We start from the raw sequence: 8204 nt of genomic DNA on the forward strand, positions 1-8204 counted from the left end.
GTATGGGCCTACCCTTCCAAAAGCGATCGCTACGTGACCGCCGGATTCAAGAGATGTGACGGAAGCGATCGATTTGGAGAGGGGAGAATGTCGGGTTTGCGTTCACTATACCTCCGCTTTATCCCGAGGGGGAGTCCAGGTCTTTGCACGGACACACAACAGCGTTACCGCCGTGGACCGCTGGTCGGCAGAGGGACATTCGCGTGCCCGAAGACGCGAACTCGGCTCAGCCTCGCCCAGTCCCGAGGCTTCTTCGGCCGTTTTCACTCCAGCGAGTTATAAGGGGCTTTGGCCAGATATAAACCAAAAACCGCGGAGTCTCCTGTGACAAAACCTACACTCACTCAGTGTCTAACGGCCCAAGGCAACAAGACTCTCACACTTGATCAAGGCCACGATGCCCATGATCTACCGTCGTAACCGGGGCCTCTCGCCCACGCGGGAGCTGGCCGACGTCACGCGGGGCGTGAAGCCCATGGGGTTCGACACAGACGCGTCCTTTTTGGGCCGTACAAGACGCTGGTGGAGAGGCCGCAGCGTGCTCTTAGCGTCTCAACGAGTGTACCAGACCATGTGGCTCGCTGTGCTCGTCTACGCATTTCTCGGTCTTCCGGTATTAGGCCGCGTCCTAAATTTCGCCCGCTTTGTGCATCGCTTCCCAGCGCCCAAGATATTACAAGGACTCATCGTGGGGATGATGCAGGACGTGGCAATTTTCCTGCAGGCGTCCACATGTATCTGTCTCGTCAAGGTTTTATTCGACTCGGACAATTTCACGCCGCAGGGTCTTGTAGCTGCCAACAACGCACGGAGTTTCCCTAATAGCGGATTCTTGAGGGAACGAAGCAGCAGCGCCAGATTTTTACCCGTTTATATGCCGGTATTAGCCAACGAGTACGACCTCAGAGATGAAGGCATGGAAGCGCTGGCTTCTGGTGTCGCGACGAACCACCGAACGTTGCTGAGTTTAGGAGCTGCAGCCAACCGACCGGCGCTTGTGGCAAGAGCCAAGAGAGCGCTGCACTCGCTCGTGATTTTATCGTTATTGCAGCTGATTCTCGTGGCGGCAACAATTGCCAGTGTGGCGGATTTTTGCCTGCAGGTGACGATGCACCCGCGACTGAACCGAGCGTTTGTCAATATCTTTTTCAACTACATGAAGCAGTTCACGGCGTCGTTGACGGACGAGGAAGTGATGACGAGGACGGTGGTGGGCTCTTGGGCTGTATATTTCGCGCTTGTGGCGGCTTTGACGTATGGATTTTACACTGGTCGATTGCCACTAGCGTCGGACTTTCTGCGACTACCGAGTGCGCTTTGCTGCTGCTTTGATCGTCGCTATAGCGTACGGAAGGACTCGATGAACTCGTCAGCAACGACGACATCTGGATCGTACGTAAGCAACTTGTTTGCGTCCTACTGGCATCGAGCAGGGAAGCCCATTCGCACAAGGAGACGCAGTAGTCAGGGGTATAGCCACTTGCCAGGTGGAGGCGCTAGTGGATGCGCTAGTGGATACGCTGCAGCGATTGCGTCGGGCTCGTCGTTGTGCTCTACAGGTTATGGCTCGTACACCAAGTCGGGGCCGCTGACAATACTGGGGCGATGTATTGTTGCTAGTCTGTTGATGACTGGTGCTGCGCTGTCAGCTTCACTGCTAATTGACGGTAAAGGTGGCGTGGATATGAAGCTCATGAACAACGCCATGTTTACGCTACAAGCAGAGCAATTCTTCTACCACCCAACGAAAATTCATCGCGAAGAGATCAACTGTACTGCTGCTAGTAGTGCATTACGGTCGACTTTAGGAGTGTCAGAGAAGTACGAACTGGACAATCTTGGCAACGATGACCACTGCGCCTTATTGTGGCGGAAAACTACGGGATACGAAGGCGAGAATATTTTCGATCTGGATCTAAATACCACAAGTAAAGCTACGGTGGCAGTTGAAAATGCTACGGCCAATGCCAGCGCTGGATCAGCAGAGAAACCGAGCAAGGTCCAGCCGAACATCATTGTGATTAACATGGAATCTTGGAGACATCTGGACGTCGGTGTACTGGGTGGAGCTGCCAAGAAGGAGACGACCGGAAAGAGCGCCACCCCTCAGTTCGACGAGCTGGCCAAGACTGGTGTACTCTACAGCAAGCACTACACTCAGTGCGTTCAAACCACACGTACGTTGTTGACGACCCTGTTTGGTATGCTACCATCCTGTACAGAGACGACTGCACTGAAGCAGTACAGCACCACCCTGAATGTGCGTGGTTTGCCTCAATTTCTCAAGCAGCGAGGCTATTTCAACCTCTTTTGGAGTGCAGTGGACCTCACGTGGGAGTACTGGGACAAGTTCCTGCTCAAGAACGGCTTCGACAAGCTCGTGGATGACCGCAAGATCCGCAAGATGCTACACGAAACACGTAACTACAAGAACACGCCGGATGATCACTTTTCCTGGGGAATGCACGACCACTTGTCCTTCGAGATGCTGCTGTATGCCATCGAGTCGGCCCACAACGCTAGTGTAAACTCGACTGATGCATCAGCCGTGGCAAATGCGTCTTCTCTAGCTTCCAGCGCTAACAGTACGTTGCCTGAGACGTCCACCAACATGACTGAAGATGCTGTGCAAGTTCCGGAGGCGGCGGCAAAGGGAAGGCACTACCGCGCTACTCACTCCAGTGCCAATGAGGCGTCCAGCGCGACGTCGTCGACCAAGGATCCGTCCACAACGAAGGCTGCCAAGCCTCCTCTCCCTGGCTGGGAAGGACTGCAGACGCCGTACTTTATCGACATGTACAGTATCACGAGCCACAATCCGTGGGCGCTGCCGAATTTCTACGACGTGCCAGACCTCTCCGGCTTGTACACGCGGTACAACAAGAAGTATCTGGACTCGATGTACTTTTCGGATGAAATGCTTGGCGATTTTATCGCTGCGTTGCGTGCCAAGGGGTTGATGAAGAACACGATCGTCATCATTGAAGGAGACCACGGCTACGGCCGTCTGGAGCACGACAACAACCCGTCCATTGCAGACTCGGGGGTGTGGGATGAGGCGTCCAGAGTGCCGTTCCTTCTGCTGGCCGACGATTTTCTTCGAGACGAGGACAAGGGCACAGTGGTGAACCAGTTGACCATGCAGTCGGACCTCATGGCTACAATAGCAGACATCCTGGGCGTCACGTCAGAGGAGCCCCTGTACCAACATGGCTACGGCCACTCGATGAAGCGCCGTCGTGTCCAGCCAGAGGCTCAAAAACAAGCACAGGCATTGGCAGCTAAGACAGTCAAGGACAAGGATGCAGAAGTAAAGGACTCGGAGGCAGAAGCTCTGGCAGCTGAAGCTCGGGAAAGCCCTGAGGAGCGACGCGTCGTCATGTGCAACCCGTTCAACGGCATGAGCAAGGGCGTTCGCACCGAGGAGCTCAAGTATATCTTCCATCCTGACGGCTCCTACAACGTGTTCGAGCCTGCGATTGACCCAGCAGAGAAGAAGCCACTGCGAACAGGATTCGACGTGGAGGAGATGGACGACGCCACGCGCGACGTGTTCGAGTACGTGACGAAGGCGGTGGATCTGAATCAATTCCTCTTCGAAGCCAACCGGTTCATGACGCCTCTGCCAGCGCCCGTATCGTCCGTCTCGGAAGAGATAGAAGGAAAATACAACCGCATCAGGAGATCTCACGCGCAGAACGTGACGATGGAGAATCACGTCTCGGACGAGCAGATCGAGCCGAAACAGCCACGAGGCCCACCTGCACCCGTGAACGTGCTAGATTAGACACTACCAGACCTTGACATTGGCAAAGAAATCTGGACGACATAGTAGTTTTTTTATTAGGAATAAACACACCGCTCACATACCTAAAGCTGAAGTTGTCAGGTTATCCTTCTGGATACTCTTTGTGCCATTTTTATTGTGGCAAATTGTTAAATGACTGCGATAATGAGTGTTGGCTGAGAATTTGACTATGATGGAGAACAGAAAGATGCTGGAGAGCCCGCAGCTACAGCCACACAACTGAAGTGCTAGGATTCACATCCTTAAAGGAAATGGATACGGGACGCTCATTACGAGATGGACCGGCACTCTTTTAATAGCACCCCTGGTGTGAAATGCTCAATCGACGGCTGGATTACGGGAACTTTTTTTTTGGTCAGCCCTTTAGGGCTGGCAGAGCCGGCTGAGAATATATTTGCACTCTTATCAAAAGAAAAAGAGAATAGTAAGCCGTGAGCTTGGACGCATGCAGCCAAAGACGCAAACGCGAGGATGCAGGATGGTGCCTTCATTTTGAATTATGTAGGGAAGCAAGTCGATACTTAGGACAGTCGAGAGAGATTAAAAACTGAGTGATACGAAGGTTGGTTGCAGTCTGTACTACTTGCACTGTTCCGAGCAGTGTTGTCGGAACAAAGCTGAATTTATTTAGTGTTGTCGCACATCACCATTCAGGGTCTTCCGTTCTGCTGAAGTTTTGCTCCTTTTGATTATAATTTTGTCAATATTGGCGCTTACTCTTTTAGCGTTTTAAAAAAGAATTGGAGCCAAATAGAAGCGTATTCTGCATCCAATAGCTGTCCTAGAAAAAAAGGCATCATCCGGCTAACCTATCCCGAACAAGGATACAGTAAATTTGCTGTTGTGTTTAATTCGAGCGGAGGAACTATGTAATATAATACTCCACGAGCCCTGCAACAGAATGCTATGTACGAACCGGTCAACAGTATTTTAATACTCATACTCCCCTCTGTTTCACATTACTTGACAAATTGATTTGATTGGTGGAATGTAATTAACGTATTCATCGTTTTGGTTCATCGCATTTTATGAGCGAAGACCCATGAGCGAAGATCCAGCCAAGTTTTTTTTCTTTTATCGCAAGGTTTTACTATTTAGCGTACATAGAGTTTAGATTTGTCGAGCAACCGGGAACGATAAATCGCGCTGATTATTTTGATGCGCAATTTGCATGTGGTCCCGACCAAAATTTAGTCAGCACATTTGAATTTCTTAAATTTAGTCAAGTAATCTGAAACGGAGGGAGTAGCACATTTATTACGCACAGAATTTACGCCAGCCCCACTTCAATGCACATGTCAGCAATATGGCTTTAGCACGGTCGAGAACTTGATTGGAAGTCCCAGTTACCTTTGACCTACCTCCGCATGCGACGCTTGCACGAACTAGTTCCGGTTCCTGGTGTTTCGTTACTCGTGACGGTAGGAGGAGTATCTGCCGGAGCTGGAGTCGAGTCAATCTTCGTAAAACCCGTCGTCAGAGCAGCCGGTGTCGCTTCGGGTGCAGCAGGGGCAGCTTCAGGAGTTGTTTGTTCCGTTGTTAACGCCTCCCCCGCGACCTCTCCAGATCCTCCGTTCGAAATAGGAACGCATTGCTCTAAAAGTAGCAAAGCAGGCATGACGAGTTAGCATACGTCAAAACAGCTTTGAGCACGGCTTCATTGACGTACTGTAAATCTGCCATTTTGGAGAGTGGAGTGCCAACCAGTAGAAGACAAACAAACACTTGTCACCCTTGCATGCCGAGTAGTCCGTGGGGATTTTCGCTGGGTACGAAGGAAATTCAGCAACACAGTCATCGTAGTGAAAGACCTTTGTGTCGTCAATCCAGCCTTCACAGGGGCCCTGTAAAAGCGAAAGAATATAGTTCAGTAAAGAGTAGGTAGCAAGGTAGCAAGGTAGCAAGGTAGCAAGGTAGCAAGGTAGCAAGCACTTTAAGGTGATCAACGTACGTGGTGCGACTCCAGGAAACCCTCCTTGTACTCATCGTTCTGCCACCACATCTCCTTGTAGCCGCTCACATCTACTGGCGGCGCCGTGTCCAGCGAGTATCCGTAGCCGGGAGAAATGGGGTCAATCATATCGCGAAGGGACTTGTATCCCGTGGCCTTCCAGTGCTCTGCGAACTGCTTAGCGTTGTTCACTGGCTCGTGATTGTAGACACCACCGGCGAATCCCTTGTTTACGCTTGCGCTGGTGACACCGTTGTACTTCGTGTAGGCGGTGTTGGGCTTGTACGAAGCCTTGGGTCGCGAGATGTAGCCATGGGCGTTCACGAAGCCCACCAACGTGGCTAGCACAATGGCACTCGAAAAGACGAAGGTCTTCATGCTCGTGTAACCCTCGGACAGACCGGGGGAGGGGGAGAGAAGAGTTATTGTCCTGACACGTGCGATTAAAGAATGAGGCTTAGCAGAAGTCTTCCACAAGTAAGAGCCTTACAAGGGCACATCCATAATTGACATCCTAGACATTGTCGATGTTCGTCTTACTGTAACACCGTCCTCGCCAAAAATTAAACGATTGTTGTCGATCGAACGGTAAAAACAGAGGAAACAGATGGCATGCCGTCTCGTGCTTTTCCTGTTATCACACTGAGATTTATTGTAGTATAGTAATAACAGATAGTGCATATACCGGTACAGAATAATTAAAAGTATTCACTATAGGTAAGCGGATTTTACTTTCTTCTTCCCCTTCAGCGATTGAAAGCCACACATATTGGTGGAAACTGGAACGATTCCCGCAGCACGTCTGGGAGGTCCAAAATGAGCTTTCTAAAGTTCAAAATAAAAATATCTATGAAATCAAACGACTTCAAATGGTTGCGGAATCGCTCCCCTAACCTGTCACAATATAAGGCCATTCTAATGTAAGAAATCTAAAATCCCTTATCAACTTCAAGAATGACAAATCGCTTGTTGAATATGATAATAATAATTAAGTTCAAAGGCCCACTAAGCTTGGCCGATAAAACCATGGTAACTGTTGCCGTGATGGAGAGTGGTGAAAGGCCGAGGAGATTGCAGTAAGAGCTATGAACCTCACATGCCAATCTTTCCGTTGGCTAGTGACATTTTGAACTTACATTTCTGACATATTGAACTAGCAATATGTATCAGTCCTGCGCTCTCGAAGCAGCAGCCCAGCATTTTCTAACTACGGCGACGTAGGCCACACTTGCCTGACGGGGTGGCAGCTTCTGTCGGTGTCGCTGGAGTAGCTTCAGGGACAGAGGGCGTGGTTTCCGGTGCGTCGGTTGAAGCCTGAGGTTCAGGGGTGGCGGTGTCCGGAGCCGGAGTGTTTGAGGTAGCGGATGGCGCCTCCGTGGACTCGGTCTGTTCAGAGTTTGAAGCTTCGCCTTCTACAGACGCTTCAGATTGCGTCTCATCAGAATCTCCATCATCGGTAGAAGCAGACGCCTGTGTAGTTGTTGTACCTCCGTTGTCACGCACACCAGGAGATTGTGTTGTGGTTGACGCACCAGACCCATTGTCCGTAATCGGCACGCACTGCTTGTAGATCTGCCAGTTTGGCTCATGAAGCGCCAGCCAGTAGCAGTCGCTCTTGCGAGACGAGTGGACCACCGGAATCTTGGTCGGATACGACTTGAAGCGAGCAGCACAATTGTCGTAGTGGGAGACCTGCGTCTCGCCAATCTACACCTCACAATGACCTTCGTGCGAGGCGATGAAACCTTCCATGTACTCGTCATTCTGCCACCACATCTCGGTGTATCCCGTCACGTCGACGGGGGTTGCCGTTTCGACGGAGTATCTCTATTCTGTGGCGATGGGGTCAGTCATGTCACGAAGCGACTTGTAACCCATAGCGTTCCAGTGCTCGGTGAATACTTGCGTGTTCTGCGAGGGACTTCCATCGCATATGCCACCGGTAAAGCCCTTGTTAACTGCAGCAGTCATAATTGCGTTGTAATGGGTGTACGGGGTGTTAGGCTGGTAGGCTGTCTTGGGCTTGGAAATGTAGGCAAACGCTGAAGAGGGCAGTGCAGTACAATGGATCCTGATGAGCACAGGCGACATGTTCAAGAAGCTTTACAACGTAACGCTTTTCCTCCCACTTCAACATATTGTGACGCAACGAAATGGAGAGACGACATGGCCCCGGTGTCGAAGCTGTTCACCCATCCAACAGTTATTTGGGTTCCAGAATGCCTTAATGGTGGCAAGTCGGGTTGAACTACTTTAGGGTGCCTGTGTGCTTCGCGAGTGAAGGAATATATGCAACGGACAGTTGATATTATTGCCTGTAAATGTACACTTGAAATTTCCCCACATTCCCGAATTTGAGATGTTTTTCGAACCGCACTTAGCTTTACTGTGGGAAACGCATAGATTCCTGCAATTACGGTTATACAATTACATTTGTCATGAATA

At 50.6% G+C, this 8204-nt stretch overlaps 4 protein-coding genes across 4 annotated transcripts; 1 reads left to right on the top strand and 3 right to left on the bottom strand.

Annotated features, from left to right (window-relative positions):
• Positions 1-47: 47 nt before the first annotated feature.
• PPTG_18175 (hypothetical protein) lies at positions 48-3912 on the top strand. The gene has a single exon (XM_008916288.1). The coding sequence runs from the start codon at positions 398-400 to the stop codon at positions 3785-3787; it is 3390 nt and encodes a 1129-aa protein (XP_008914536.1). The 5' UTR covers positions 48-397; the 3' UTR covers positions 3788-3912.
• A 1253-nt stretch (positions 3913-5165) lies between these two features.
• On the bottom strand, positions 5166-6137 carry PPTG_18176 (hypothetical protein; the record flags this gene model as incomplete). Its single annotated transcript, XM_008916289.1, has 3 exons — positions 5166-5404; positions 5478-5652; positions 5760-6137. The coding sequence occupies 3 exons, from the start codon at positions 6135-6137 to the stop codon at positions 5166-5168; spliced, it is 792 nt and encodes a 263-aa protein (XP_008914537.1).
• An 825-nt stretch (positions 6138-6962) lies between these two features.
• Positions 6963-7535, bottom strand: PPTG_18177 (hypothetical protein; the record flags this gene model as incomplete). The annotated part of the gene is made up of 2 exons (XM_008916290.1): positions 6963-7415; positions 7473-7535. The coding sequence occupies 2 exons, from the start codon at positions 7533-7535 to the stop codon at positions 6963-6965; spliced, it is 516 nt and encodes a 171-aa protein (XP_008914538.1).
• A 51-nt stretch (positions 7536-7586) lies between these two features.
• On the bottom strand, positions 7587-7850 carry PPTG_18178 (hypothetical protein; the record flags this gene model as incomplete). The annotated part of the gene is made up of 1 exon (XM_008916291.1): positions 7587-7850. One exon carries the CDS (start codon positions 7848-7850, stop codon positions 7587-7589), a length of 264 nt encoding a protein of 87 aa, XP_008914539.1.
• Between the last annotated feature and the right edge of the window lie 354 nt (positions 7851-8204).

Source organism: Phytophthora parasitica (assembly GCF_000247585.1).
Source record: "Phytophthora parasitica INRA-310 unplaced genomic scaffold supercont2.81, whole genome shotgun sequence".
Lineage (NCBI taxonomy): Eukaryota > Oomycota > Peronosporomycetes > Peronosporales > Peronosporaceae > Phytophthora > Phytophthora nicotianae.

Bases quoted from the DNA above. Each gene is read 5' to 3' on its own strand.
- PPTG_18175 (XM_008916288.1), top strand. From the start codon at position 398: ATGCCCATGATCTACCGTCGTAACCGGGGCCTCTCGCCCACGCGGGAG.